The 14,954-nt window shown below is 42.5% G+C and overlaps 1 protein-coding gene and 1 long non-coding RNA gene across 2 annotated transcripts; both read left to right on the top strand.

Moving 5' to 3' along the window:
• Positions 1-445: 445 nt before the first annotated feature.
• Positions 446-2,495, top strand: LOC309671755. The gene is made up of 2 exons (XR_014269193.1): positions 446-1,611; positions 1,757-2,495. It is a non-coding gene; the product is annotated as an uncharacterized lncRNA (long non-coding RNA).
• A 1,074-nt stretch (positions 2,496-3,569) lies between these two features.
• DCK (deoxycytidine kinase) lies at positions 3,570-14,521 on the top strand (the record flags this gene model as incomplete). The annotated part of the gene is made up of 7 exons (XM_082482029.1): positions 3,570-3,639; positions 5,272-5,390; positions 7,434-7,627; positions 8,445-8,592; positions 10,083-10,198; positions 10,683-10,782; positions 13,948-14,521. 7 exons carry the CDS (start codon positions 3,570-3,572, stop codon positions 13,972-13,974), a joined length of 774 nt encoding a protein of 257 aa, XP_082338155.1. The 3' UTR covers positions 13,975-14,521.
• Between the last annotated feature and the right edge of the window lie 433 nt (positions 14,522-14,954).

Below are 14,954 nucleotides of genomic sequence, written 5' to 3'. Positions count from 1 at the left end.
TTAGTTTTATGTGGTTAGTATATTCTTTGTATTTAGTATCGGGCAGTAGAAAACACTTTTTTACAGAATAGCTTCTAGGCATGTAATAAAAGCTTGGAGATCATGATTTGCCTGACAGCTGTATGAACACATTGTTTAATTATACAACACTTGAAAATAACAAGATTAAAGATACGTTATGCAGTGTTTGGGATTTAGTATCCCTATGCTGTTTATATTTGCAGCTTTTAATTGTTTCTTTTTGCTTCAAAAAGATATGGGACCAGAAGTTGACGTGCGTTTACACTCTGGAAGTAAGGGCACATTGAAATGCTAAACTAGAAGTTGCCACGTTGTACAAACTGAATCTGGATGGAGTGAATGTGTTTCTAAAATAGTGCATTTGCTGGGGGGAAAAGGGAGGACAACCCCTTTAGCCCCCTCCCCACATCCCCCCCCCCCCCCCCCCCCCCCAATCAACCCCAGAGCAATGAACCCTGAACAAACCTCGCGCTGCTCTACGCCCACCTTACAGACGGACTCCACTGTGTGTCACGAGCGCTTTGAGACAAAAACTCCCTGCTTCGTTGTCACTGGGAGTGGAAGGTGCTGGGGGGGTTAAACCAGAGTGGGCCACCAGTTCTGGCTGAGGGCTTCCAGTATAAGAGGGTCCTTAAATTCTGTAGTTTGTGGTGTTTTTCAGCTACCAGCGTGTAAGAACGTGGCAGTGGCTTGGGCGGTCGCTTCAGGAGGTCATCTACCTCGAGACAGGATGGGACAGACTCTGCCGAGCTCAGCCAGCGGTGTGCGTGTTGGCACCGCTTAGGTGGTGCGGATGCGTTAACCTTCGCAGAAATCATTTTTTCAAGCCTGTCAAATCCAAGTCAGGCATACGAGTTAATCGTGCAAATAGAAAATAAAAACACCACGTTCTGCCATTGCCGGTAGCTGAAGGGAGAAAAGAGGTTTCAAGGGGCAGGTGGCCCGTCTGCAAGTGTCGAGTTTCTTTTCCTGCTTACTATGCAATGTAGAGCTTTGAACTTTCGCTTTGACTTTAAGATGTAGAGGAGCACTGTCCTGATTCAGTACTTAGGAACTGAACACTCTCCCCGTCTCCCTGACACTCACTGACCAGGTAAGGATACCTATTTGCTGCTATGGACTTGACTTCCCTTTCCGACTGTTCCTTTCGGTTTCTCGCCTCCCCCGTCCCTTTCTCTTGACTCGCCAGACACAATTTTCCTACAAACACATCCTTTTTGGATAGTTGTTTTTTTCCTTGCTACCTGCTGTCCCCTTCCTACCTGCCTAGTGCTGTATTACTGTATATAAACCGCCCCCTTTTAGCTGGACTGTTTAAAAACGCTGCGGCAGGAACACAGACTCCTTGCTTCCCTTTCACAAGAAGATTCCCCGGTGCACTGGGTCTCGTTTCCTTCACTGCTGGGATCGGTTGTGGTTTTTCCAAACTGCACTACTAAAACCACTAGCAATTTTCCAGCTGCCTGTCATCTTTTCCTGGATATCTTCTCTTTTAAGACAAGACTAACGTCAGTTATTTTAAGCGATAAACCTTTTTATTTTCCTGCTTTTCTTCCCATTTCCTCTTGCCAGGTGAAGATCACAGTCTAGGTAAATACCAGATTACGTTTTTGTTTTGAAAAACCAATTCCCGAAATTGTTCATAGAGTATTGTATTTTTAGGGGAAATTAATTTTTATAGCCACTAAACTATACTCATTATTTTTGTACGTTTGCAACTTCTGACATTTTTCAGAGCCGTGTCGCGGAGGGAACACTTATTTTCAAGGCCGTTTTACTACTCGGGTGTGCTGTGGTTGTGTTGCGTAGTACCTCGAAGCACATTCCTTCATGTGCAATGGAGGAGAGAGAAGAATGCAATAAAAGTGAACGAGGCTTCAATAAAAGGCCATTTTTGAAGGGAGAAAAAAGAAGTTATCACAAGAGCAACACTAACCTTTCCTTCTCCTTTAGAATCCTAAAATATATGGGAGAAAACGCGATGTAAAATGTAAAATGCGAGATGAGAACCCTTACTGTAAGCTAACTGTGCCAATATTGCTTCGGGTTGTAGTCACTGATTGATATTTTAGTTTTAAATGAGAACAGCTTTTGATTAAAAAGAAAAAAAAAGTTGAATGTCTGAAAATCTGCAACATGTTTATTTGAGAGTTGTAAATAATGTATACAGATTGTTGTATGTGATGGGACAAAATATTTAAATTCTAGATTTTTTTTTTTTTCAATAAGAAACTGAAGGCTGTTTATAAGAGAAAATAAATAGCTATGTTTGACCATGATTGTCTTTATTTCCTTCTTGAACTTGTTTCTAAATTATCTTGTAGATAGATTTTTTTTTTCCCTGTATATTGTTCCACATACAAATTAAATTTTTTTTTGTTTGTTTTTTCTTTTTTGTAATTGACTTGTCTGAATTTGTGAATATTTGTATTGCAGGCAGACACAATAGCAATAAAACACCCTGATACCCTTTTCATTTCCGTGTTTGGTGACCTGACTGTACCTAGTAGGGACGGAGCCGGGTGCGGGATTCCCGCTACCACCGTCAGTGTGGTGTTAATCGGGGGCAGGGGGGGCTTCGGAGAGCTTGGCTACCGGGAGCCCATCCTGGGCACCCGCTCCCCACGAAGCGCGCATTCGGCTTTCGGCTGCACAGGTGCCTTTTTCTTGGTTTTCTTTTTTTCTCTTAAAAGCCTCCTGCAACCCCCTTGACATCTGCAGCGCTCCGGTTTTCCTGCCCTCCTGTCCGCTTCCGATGCCCTCTGCCTGCCCTCCTCTGCCATCTCCGCTGGTGGTAAGTCGGCTCCGGCGTGCAGCTGGACAGGCTCAAAAGCGGGTTAAAAATCTGGTTTTTACTTCCATCCCAAAACTTGGTGTGTTTGAGGGAGGGCACGAAGGGATGCTGGTCCCAGAGGGCAGGCGCAGTTGGAACATAGGAATGTGCCTTGGGCAGGGCTGCCGCGCTGCCTGTGCCCCTTTCATCTATTTGACGATTTTCCCCCCCATTTTACTCAGTCCTTCGAGAACCCAAACGGTCATACGCTACGATGGTGTTTTGGGAAACGCGTTGCCAAGGATGGGTTTGGTGGCTGTTTGGGGGTTTTCAACAATAACCATCTGAAGAGTGGCCTTTATCGCCTTTAAATCCTACCTGCCACTCACTTTTAAGCTATTTCTGGACGATTTTTGACGCAAACGGTTGCTTGTGAGCGCCTGTCGCTGCCCTGTGCGTCCTTTACCCTCCGGCGTGGGGCGCTGCTGCCGAGAACTGACCGACTCGTGGCAGGGGTGGCGCCCGCCCATCGACGTGCTCGTCCTATCCGCAGCTCTGCCTCGATCCGCAGCGCCGCGCTCGACCGCCCGTCCTGCGCGCCCCGCGCCCTTCCGCTCCCCGCTGCCTCCCCCCTCCCCCCCCCCCCCCCCCAACCCCTTTTTCTGTCCCACGGGGCCACCCGCCGGGGGCGCCGCCGGTGACGTCAGGGGCGCCAAATTCGAAGGCGGGCGCGAGGGCGGCGGTTATTTCCGTTGGGGCCGTTGCTGCCGCCGCCATGGCTACTCCTCCCAAGCGCGGGCGGCTGGAGGGCAGGATCAAGAAGGTGGCCGTGGAGGGCAACATCGGTGAGTGGGAGCCGGGCTCCGGGGCTCGGCGGCCGCCCGCACCGCGGCTCCCTCGCATTTTTTCCCCGCTGTCAGTCAGGTCGGGAGGCGGGAGGGAGCCAGACGGGCTGTGTGGTGCGAGCGAGGCCGTTAATAAGGCGGCGGAGGTGCTCAGGGACTGGAGTACCTCTGTTGCGAGGAGAGGCCGAGAGAGCCGGGCGGTGCGTCGCCTGGAGGGGAGAAGGCTGAGAGGGGACCTCATCAACGCTTATCCATATCTAAAGGGCGGGCGTGGAGAGGATGGGGCCAGGCTCTTTCCAGTGGTGCCCAGCGCCAGGACAAGGGGCACCGGGCACAAACTGGCACACGGGGAATCGCATCTCAACATGAAGAGAAACGTCGTTCCTGTGAGGGTGGCAGAGCACTGGCGCAGGCTGCCCGGAGAGGCTGTGGAGTCTCCTCCGGAGATGTTCCGAACCTGCCCGGACACGTTCCTGCCCAACCTGCTCTGGGTGCCCCCGCTCTGGCGGGGGGGGGGTGGGGTGGGGTGGACGGGGTGATCTCCAGAGGTCCGTCCCTTCCGACCCCTGCCAGTCTGGGATTGTGTGCATAACTTCAGAAACTTTACCCTGAATTAAAAGCCTCAGGAATTAACGCTATAAAAATAACGAGGTTTGGGAGGTGGGGGGGAAAAGCTTTCTATTAGGCTTTTTAAATTACTTTTTTTGCACTGAAGTCCTGGATGAGACTTCACCCCCGTCTCTCCTGATTGTAGTGTAAAACGCCTGTGTAAATGCAGCCTGTCAGGTGAAACTCATCCTGTAATTAACAAGAGAAGCCTGCTTAACTGTTGTAAAGAGCAGGAAAAGTGACGGGCTGTTCCTAGTGCGGTATTCTTCTTTGGGGGGTTTGTTGTTGTCTGTGTTTCTTTCTTTTATTAGTTCTTTGTTATTTTGGGTTTTGTTTTTGGCAAGGAGCTGTGCTTAAAATGAAGGATAGGAGTTGGCGGGGTGTCAGTTTGTTTCCAGATACGTACTTTGGTGGTTGATAGCCAAGTGATTTGCTTGTCTCAGGTTTAAAGATCAAAAATTTCCGTAGTTGTTGTTTTTTTTTTTTTTTTTTCCTATTGGCGGCAGGTTGATGACTTCTGTGCTGTAGTAATTAACTAGTAATGCATCTTTCTATCTACATTTGAGAAACCGTCACTTCTACTTTACGTTTCTTTTGTCATTGCTTGATTTTTCATTTTCCTTCTTAAAGTAACTTAGGAAGACAGCAACTTCATGCCTTGAGACTGGACCACTAAGTAGCTTCAAAAAAACATAACACTTGATGTTCTAATTTCAGCTGTAATTTCCTAGAATTTAGATAATTGATGTGGGCTGAGACTTTTTGTCAGCATTGATTTTTTTGTTAAATTTGGTATTGGTGTTGTGTGGTACAAAATAATAAAGAAACTCCTGTTGCTCATTTAATTGATGATGTGTGGTACAAGGTGATGTGTGGTCTCTAATTGATACTTGTCATGAAGTCAAAAGTACACGGGTGTGGGAGGCTCATTTATGGGACTTCAAACCAGAGTTGTGTAGTATGTAAATGATTATACTATCTATGTCTTTTGACTGCCATTCTTCCTGAATGTTTTTTCCACAGCTGCAGGGAAATCGACATTTGTGAATATTCTCAAACAAGCTGATGAGGAATGGGAAGTTGTTCCTGAGCCTGTAGCTAGATGGTGCAATGTTCAGCAAAACCCTGAAGAGGATTGCGAGGTATGGTGAAAGAAACTAAGATGAAATTTTCAATATAAAAAAACCCCAAACCTCGAAACACAACCAGTCAAATCTTCTAATTTCAGAACAACAATATATTTGATAGACTAGGTATTTTAGAAAGTATATGTGGTAGCAACTTTTTTGCTGATTCTTAGTGTAATATTTGAGTTCCTGTTTTCAGTCTGCTCTGTGCATTATAGAATAAATGTTATTCAACATCAAGATGCAAATTATAAAAACAATAAAAGCCTGTTCTATTTTGTGCGTAAGAGCAAGGGAGGGGAAAAAAGTTAGGCAGAAGTTACTTTTAGCTACTGTGAACTAACCAGGTGAGAGCAGAGGGTTGCACAGGTGTCCTGGAAGGTGTCCTCCGAAATGTCTAGCAAATAATGACGTACTGCTAAATTGTTTATAGTGGTGTTTTTTCTCTCAGCTACTTGTTGGCAATCCAGCTGCTACCTAGTGGCCAAAGTTATCGCTGTGTAGACAGCTTTTGATGAACTGTAAAAGTTTTTTCTTATTTAGATCTGGCAAAAGTACAATGTACTTGGGTTAACTACATTTAAACTTGTAATGGAGGCGCGTTGTTCCTAACTTTTCCTCGGCTACATTTTTTCCAGAGTTAGACAGAGCCTTTGCCTATTCTTTTCTATGTTCCTTCCCTTTTCGGAGAACAGTTATCAGCATTAAAGATCTTGATTATTGCTTTTTTAATATAGTTTAATACCAAAAAGTAGACTTTTACTTTTCCATCTTGGAGAAAGCTGGTGCTTACATTACCCCACAGTACGAGGGAGGGGGGGAGATACAGGAATTTCATTTTTACGTGTGTGTGTGCATTGAAAGAGGTGTGTCTTCCTGCTTTTGTAGTTGTTAGTTCTTATGAAAGTTGCACCTGAAATACTTAAGTCGGTTTAGCACTGTGCTTTTTCATAAAATGTTTTTCAAGGATATTGGAATCTTTTCTAGAGCATAGTTCTATATCTTTTATTTCTTACTGGCGAAACTGATAAATAAGGGTCATATGACTTGTGAAAGGTCACTGTAGCTGCAGCTTCTCTACTTGATTAGAGAGTAGAGGGGCATATCCTGGCTAGTGTAACCAGGCCATGTCCCCTGTCCCTAACAGACTTCTGTCCCGTGCCAGCTAGAACCCTTCCAAGCTCTTGCTAGGCACAATTGAGGCAGTAGGTTAGCCCGGGGACTGCCGAAATAGCATGGCATGTAGCTACCTCCTTTTGGAGGCTTGGAAGGCTCAGTGCTGTGGATATTGCTCTTGTGTGCTGCTTGGCCATGGTGTCGGAGCACGGTTCTGGGCATGTTTGGTTTACTAGAGTAGGTGTGGTTGCAGGGAATTGGAGACGAGGATGAAATCTGAAATATGAAAATATGTCAATATTTGGATGTGCTGTTAGTGTAGCAAAAAGATTTGGACAGAAGCAGTCACCTTTGATAGGCTGTGTTTTCCAGTAAAACTGAGGCATGCAGCTTTCTGTTTCCGTGAGCTTTAGTGACTGTCACAAGGTGTTTGATTTCCCTCGTGGGCGGAGGCAGATCTTTGGCCTGGAGTCTGTTCTGAACCTCCCAGGTAAGATGAGAGCATAATCATATCTTAGGATGCTGCATGAACAGCTGTTAACATAGGAACTGTAATTAATAAAGGGAAAAACGAAACGAGCCCGACTTGAAACTCACGCTTGTCAGAGTAAAAGGAGCATGGATTTTTCTACGATGTTATTGACTTTTTGTACTGATAGGATGTTGTTCTTTGATTAAAGGTTGTAAATAGTGATCAAAGTATTTTGGTACTTGAGCATTTTGACGTTGTAGATTGCAGAGTTGCTGGTTCAGCTCAGTGCCATGGGAGGAATAACATTGCTATCATTTCCGCCTTGCATTACAAATAGGGTTGAAAGGTAAATGTTGCAACTGTAAACCTGAAATAAAGGCTGAATGGCTTTAACGTAGTAGAGCAATTCTGTTTTACCTTAATCATCCATTTCCTCAACTTAAATGGTCACTGTATGTGTTTAAAACCAGGAGCTGACTGCATCGCAGAAGAGTGGCGGAAATGTGCTTCGTATGATGTATGATAAGCCAGAGAGGTGGTCTTTCACTTTCCAGACATATGCGTGTCTCAGCAGGATCCGGGCTCAGCTCAGATCCCTTGACGGCAAACTCAGAGAGGCGGAGAATCCTGTGGTCTTCTTCGAGCGATCTGTCTACAGCGACAGGTTTGTTGGACTGAAGTCCTTAAAATGAAGATCAAAATTCTCCTATGTAAAATGCACAAATACATGAAAAGCAGACTGTGACTGAGTTCCGTACCTCCTTACGGCATAATTTTGATACTGGTGAATCACAATAACCTCAATAAGTGGTTTGTTATGTTTCTCTCATTGGTGTTGACAGCGAAGTAAAATTACTGGTTTGAGGGTTTATAGTTTTGTTGTATAACTTTAACTATGTGTAGTTTCTCATTCTTTTTGGGTAGGTTTTTTTTATCATTTGTGAATGCATGTTCCCCCCAAAGAAAAGAGGGGATTAGGCATCAAGAAGAGTCAAGAGGGATTTTGGTTTTTTTTTTTTTTGGTTTTTTTTTTTTTGGTCACTTAGTCTTGTTTTCTTTTATGTTTCTTGAAAGGTGCCTAGCTATTTCATATTGCCATACCCTCTGGTTTTGGATTCAGGAGGTTAGATTTGATAACTAAATCCCGTCATGTAATCATTAGGCATTTGCTGTGTTCTGATATATCGTAAATAAATGACCACAGCGTACAAACCAGTGGTGGTTTGTAGCATGTTGCTGAACAGATACCCGAGCTGCAGATGTTACTGCTTGTTGTGGACGCTGCTATGGGCAGCTGCCGTGGACAGAGTTAAAGAGGATGCGGATACTGACAGTTTATTTCCAGTCCAAGCATACATCAAAAAAGTTACAGAATTACTGTGCTCAGCTTCTTTTCAAGTTACTGTGCAGTACTTCAGGCAAACAAAGTGATAACTGTGTTCAAGCTTATTTTTGTTTATGTAACTATTTTGTGTTCACAGATATATTTTTGCAGCTAATTTATATGAGTCGGATTGCATGAATGAAACTGAATGGACCATTTACCAAGACTGGCACAACTGGATGAATAAGCAGTTTGGTCAAAGCCTGGCGCTGGATGGGATCATTTATCTCAGGGCCACTCCTGAGGTGAGGAATAAAAACCTATGACGGCACAGAGAATGAGAGTACATGTTCTGTGCCTAGCCTGTAAAAGTTGATCGTTGTCTATGCTTCCATGGTATTTTTTTTTTTTTTAAATATAGGGTTTAACTATGATTCTACACTTTTCTTATGATGGAAGAATACTATGCTTGCAGTGAAGTCCCGTAACGTCACAATTGTGTGTCACTGCATACCACTGTATCTTTGTTTTAGGGATTGCTTTGGATGTCTCGGGCAAGCAAACAGTTGAGAAATTCTCCTTGAAATGTAATCTTTTCAAAATCTTGAATGACCCATATCTTTCACTGATTAGTATTCAGTTCAGATTGTAGTATTCCCCTGAAGACAATAATACTTGCGTTATGACTAATACAGTCTGGAAACACTTAAAGAATGTTCTTTCAGAGGTACCCTGTGTATTTTTTAAAAAAAATATGATGATGATGTTTTCGTAATTAGAAAAACAGAATATAAGACGAGCAAACAAGAAAATACCACTGGAACTGAAAAAAAAAAAGAGGAAAGTACAAAATAGCTATAGGAACATAGCTATGATGGATATAACTTACAGTTAATGTCACAGCTGATTTGAGGGTGGGTGTGTGTGAAGCCTTTTCAGCTGGAGGAGTGGAGCTAAGCCAGCTGAATGCACCTGCTGCCTGTGAGGCTTTATGACGCTGCTTTGATCTTTGGGCATCTCCTATTTTTTAAAAGGAGAAAACTACATAATGAATGTATCTTTTGAGTATGAAACTTAGCTGAACAACAGAAAAATGTAAGAGTTTAGGAGACCTCTGAGAGCTCTAGTTGCAGTAATTAAATTAAAGGTTGCTTCCAACTTTCATGCTTTCAACTTTGTTATAAACAACTGTGTAATGTAACATGCTGGAGTTTCTTTGAGGGCTTCTTTACTAGGCTTGCTGTTAAGGGCTTTTTTTTTTTTTTTTCCACTTTAAGTCAGGAACATATATTTAAATTACAAAGTATAATAGTTTTTGATTGTTTTGATTGGCTTGTTGTTGAGGCTTTGGATGTGGTCGGGACAGGAACAAATGATTTAATACATTTGAAAACTGGGTTCCCAAGAGCCAGAACTATATAATGAGATTTTGAAATGCCTGTCTCTAATGTCAAATGGGTATTTCTGTGCTCTTTTCGTGCAATACACCGGTATCCCTTCTTTTAATAAAGAGCTTATGTGAGACCTTTCCTTGTAGTGGAGAAATAACATGATACATTTCCTTGGGTCCTTCTTTGATTTTGTGTGTAGTCTGCGGGCTCCATCAGCTGATTGTGGCATGTTTCTGTGCTCATAAGATAGCAAGTTGAATATTCATCTTTGGCAGAGTGGCATATTGAGCACAGTAGGAAGCGTTGGCAAAAAAACCCCACTTCAGCAAACTAGAGTTCCTCTGTAGGCCTGCAAAAAAAACCCAAAACAACCCCATTTCTTTTTTAATATCTTTTGCCTTCAGAAATGTTTGAATAGGATTTACTTACGTGGAAGAGATGAAGAGCAAGAAATTCCCATTGAATATCTGGAGAAGCTTCACTACAAACATGAAAGTTGGCTTCAGCATAGGACACTGAGGTAGGGTTTGTTTAATGGTTACATAAAGATGGATGAATCTTTGTAAAGATGTTCCGTAATGCTTTTTCCACCAGTGAAACTGCAGCTTTTCCTATGATATGTGAAGTTAAACTGCAGGAATATTTCTATCTATACTTCCTTAGGTCTATTGGCTTTACAGCATGTTAATTATTGCTAGGGTGTGCAATGTGCCTTCTCTGCTATTCAGAGCTCTATGTGAAGAGAACTTGATTCAGCTGAACTAATTTTAATACACAGCTGAATTTAACTTTAGGTGCTGGGAGAACAGAATGTTCAAGAATCAATAATATATCCTAGGAGCCACACTGTAAATTCAAGCTGCTTTATATTCAGAATTCACAGCTGTAATTTATATATGCAGTTCTTCTCATGGGATTCTTAACAATGAAAATGCTGACAAGGGCTTGAATGATGTATACTGCTTTCAACCAGTAATAGTTTCTTTGTTCCTATCCCAATACAGAACAGATTTTGAATATCTACAGGAAATTCCTATATTAACATTAGATGTTAATGAAGACTTCAAAGGCAAAAAGGACAGACATGATCACATGACTGAAAAGGTAAAATTTCACAAGCAGAGCAAACTGATGACTTAGGTTTATTGCCAGCATGTCAAAACAAGTTCAGGATACTTTGCATCTCCAAGTAGAGCATTCTTTCAAGTCAGAGTAGACTTAGAATCCGTGTTTTTTCATGCTATTTCCTACATTAATTTACCTTTAAGACAGAAAAAAAAAAAAAAGGAAGGAAATATTCCAGGCTTGTTTGAAAAGACTTTCGCTCGTAGCTTTGTTTGCAAATATAATTTCTAATTTAAGTAACCCTCAACTGCGTAAAAGAACTGTTATTTGCTACGTCCTGCCTCTAACATTGTGCAGGTGCCCTGAGAAATGTGATGGGGGTGGGAGAGGATGGGGATGGCTGCTGAGGGAGAGGAAACGAAGGCTATGCAGGTCTGAGTTGGATGTCTGGGGTAAAGTCTTCCTTGTATGAGGTGTGAGAGTGTCAAACCTCCAGTGCTCGGCTATGAAAGAATTCTGGTTCCAGGTACACTGAAAATACAGTACAAAACCATTTCAGCGGAAAATTGAAGGGTGAGTTTACTGAACCTGCAGCCAAATTTTGATCCAATGCAGTGAGCCAATGGCAAACTGTTTTAAGTTTTGCAGTTATTTCTAGCTAAATGAAGGATAGGATGGGTTTTCCTCTCTTCTGGTTAGCGTCTCGCAGCAAAGGGCAGTACAGCTACTGCAAATAGAGATCCTTTGCTTTAAAAATGTATAATCATCCTTCTAAAATATTTCAGTGATGGAGTTAACACTCTGATAATGCACAGTCTTCTAGCCTGCTGCAATACTGCTTAATTTTAGTCTGGTTTATTAAATTGGCATTATCGTTAAAGCTTTTGCCGTCAGTTGTGTTTATTAAAGTGTTATTCAAAATGCTGCTCAACAGCAGTGGTCTGAAACTTCAGGGAGTGCTTTTCAAATGTAGCTTTTTATTTTGTCCAGGAAGTAATGCTAAATATATATCTGAAGTAGTTTTAGTTTTATTTGAAGGCATGGAAATAAAAGTCTAGTTGATATAAAAAGAATTCAAATTGAGGTTTCTGTTTGCATGAAGAAGATCTAATCCTTAGCTCAAAAAGGTGTAATATATATTTTAAAGCTAGGCCAACCCATCAATGTTTTCACTGCTCAGGTGTCTGGTATTTGAATCATGATGAGATTCAGCTGAGGACAAGGACTTTTATTTGAGTAGTTGCAATGAGTTGCAGACCTTAGCAATAGTATGTGCACTTTTTTCTGCTCTTTGGAAAGAAATTGTTTACCTAATGTGAAAAGCAGCTTTGTGCTTTGATCTCAGTTAATCCACTGAGGCATAGAACCGTTCACCTGATTAAAAGCAGCCTTCATCATATCTGCTCTTTTAAAGCTTGTTAATTGATGGAATGACTGGACATGGCAGCTGCGGAGTGAATATGCTTCCCATCTGCACTGTGAGATAAGGCCAAACTCAGGCACCTAAATGGGATTTCAGAGGGGTTTAGTGCTGCGTGGCTGTTGGGTTACCTGGGAACAGCCTAAGCCCTGCGTTCACCTTATTTTTTGGCGTATGCAAAGTGGAGTCCCAGAACTGCTATGCTCTTTATGAGGCCGGGTGCTTTGGCCCCTGGTGTGCGCTGATGTCCAGCGGGGACCCAAAACCTGTACGCTTCCTTCTCCCCTCTGTTGCGATGCCTGCTTTCAAAGACCCGTCCTGAAACCATGCCCAGTGCGTCAGTCATGATCAGGTTCATCATGCGGTATTACTGTTGCTACTTTCTAAAGCGGAGGGTGGCTTTCCTGTGATAACTTTCAACTCAGAGTATTGGCACTGTTATGTGTTCCCTTCTCTACGTGAAGGGATTTGACCTCTTTTTTTTCTTTTTCCACTTCTTTGACCCCTGACCTAGGAAGGGAAGGGACACAGCTGGAGAATGTGATCCAAGATCTGTTTCCATTTCACATCAAGAATTTGGACAAAATGTTTACAGATGGCTCTGTGTACGAGAGCCCCTGCCAAAAGAATAATACCACGTTCTCCAGCGAATTGTCGATTCCTTTCTATGCAGTAGTGCAGCTTGAGCTCCCAGTTCAGGCTCAGCGGAGTTGCTCGGATGCTCATGGAACTGAGAGATGGGAGTCGTGTGTCTAAGCCCTGGATTCCTTGGCTCTTGTACCCGCTGGGTTGTTGGCTTTTAAAAAAGGTGACCTGGCCCCTCACTGCCACCTCTTCCTACCCCTGTGCTTGTTTAAAGGGAAGGAGTCATGCCTCTCTTCCTTTCGGAGAGGGGGAGTGGAGGGGGCACAACAAAAAAGGCACGCCTGTCTGTGGCAAGAAGCACCTTCTCAGCATGTTGTCTTCCTGCAGCCTTTGGTACTGACCTGAATGTAAGATGTCTTAAGTGACCACACTTATAAGAGTAATGCTAGCCCACTGCTTGGCACGCTGCCTTTTTTGGATCCAGTCCTCACGCAATTGCATGGATTATTTGAGGTGTTGTACTAGGTCTTGGTGCCCTGTGTAGGATCACGGATTTCCAACTCGGGGTTCTAGATAACATTCTGTGGGCCAGAACATGACTACTAATTTTTAGGTAGTTGTAGCCATTTGAGCCACTCTTCAAATACTGGGAATGGAGTTTGACAGCAGCTGAACTATTTATGGTATCGTTCTGCGGAATCCGATTTTTTTTTTTTTTTTTTTTGAGTACAAGTACTATGGTTTTGCTAGGTTTTATTTGTCAACTTCAAATTCCAAGGAACATAGTAATTAGATGCATTGGGTTGTTAGCTGAAATTAAATACGAACGCTGTTCTGGTAGTGGGTGTGACTTGGTGTTTTCCAAATGACAGATGTTTTGAGGTGGTCATTATCTTCCTCGTGTTTAGGTTAGACCTGCCTTTAAGACAGTTCATTTGCGATGTAGGGCTGTACTTTAGGACCAGGGGAGGAATAAGCATCATTCCAATGTGTCTCTCTCCGCACCTGCTAAATTACAGGTACCATGGCTGGAAAAAGCTCTCGATGGACAAGAAATGGTATAGCCGAGCCTAAGATTGTTTTTCCTAGTTCCTGTAGGTTGTAGTAAAGCATAAAGCAATGGAGAGGTAAATGTAGCTGCTGTATATTTCTGTTGATAAATACTTAGTTTGATTGACAATATTTGTTTCTTTTTGCAGGTCAAAGAATTTTTGAGCACATTATAATCCTCTTTGAAGCGCAGGCAGAGTCAAACTGTTCCAAACATCTGCGCGATCAAAGTCTGAAGTACAGCTTCTGCTTTTATAGAAGGCCTCTGGAGAGGCAGGACTCAATCCTGTTGATTTAATTGGAAGGAACAAACAAACGTTGTGAATAGGGAAATTATTAAATAAATGAGTAGGTCTGTTGGGTATTATATAAAGTAACACAAATTCTGAAGATACTAGATTTCTGAGCGTTCCCAAATGTTGCGCCTGTTTCTAATCAGACCAATAAGTTCTTCTGGAGTATTTTATTGTAATTTTTTGTAATTTATTTTGTGCCCAGTAGCTATTTAAATTTCAAGAAGGTAGTGGTTTTTTTAGTGGAATTGATTTGTAATGGATATCTCACTGTTCTGAGGAAGACAAAAGTAAAAGCCGTTTTTGCTGTTGAGGGAATTTTAACATAACCTGGAGTTTTATATTGTAAAGTATATAAGAAAAGAAGTCATCTGACAACTTTGATAGATGAAGTTCTTCGCAGAATATGCTGGATTAAAACAGATCCAAACATGGCTGAAATTTTGTAGATATCAAATTAGTTTTTATATCTGGTTTCATTGTGCACTGCAAACTAGGATATTAAGAGGCTTTCTGGTTTTTAGCATGTTTGGTGTTCCTCCCCCCCCCCCCCCCCAAGGTTTTTAAGCTCTTCATAAAACAGACCTGGTTTTGGTCATTGGCAAGTCCTCTTTTCCTGTGGAGGAGTATGTTTGCTTGATGGGTACCGTAAAAGGAAGAAGAAAATTTTGCAGATGGCCTCTATCTGTAAATGATGTGTTTCTAAACCTTTCCTTAATCACGTTTTAGATGTCGGAGGTGGCTTCCTGCTTTTGTTCCAGCTTCTCCATTTGTTAACTGGGCCTTCTGGGTTGTTATACAAGATATGGCGATGTTTGATTGTTTCTCATCTTCTTGCAGTAAGAAGGGGATACTTTTGTGGA

This window comes from Vanellus vanellus (assembly GCF_965231255.1).
Source record: "Vanellus vanellus genome assembly, chromosome: 4".
In the NCBI taxonomy this organism is placed as follows: Eukaryota; Metazoa; Chordata; class Aves; order Charadriiformes; family Charadriidae; genus Vanellus; species Vanellus vanellus.
This window is presented reverse-complemented; position numbering and strand designations above follow the sequence as displayed.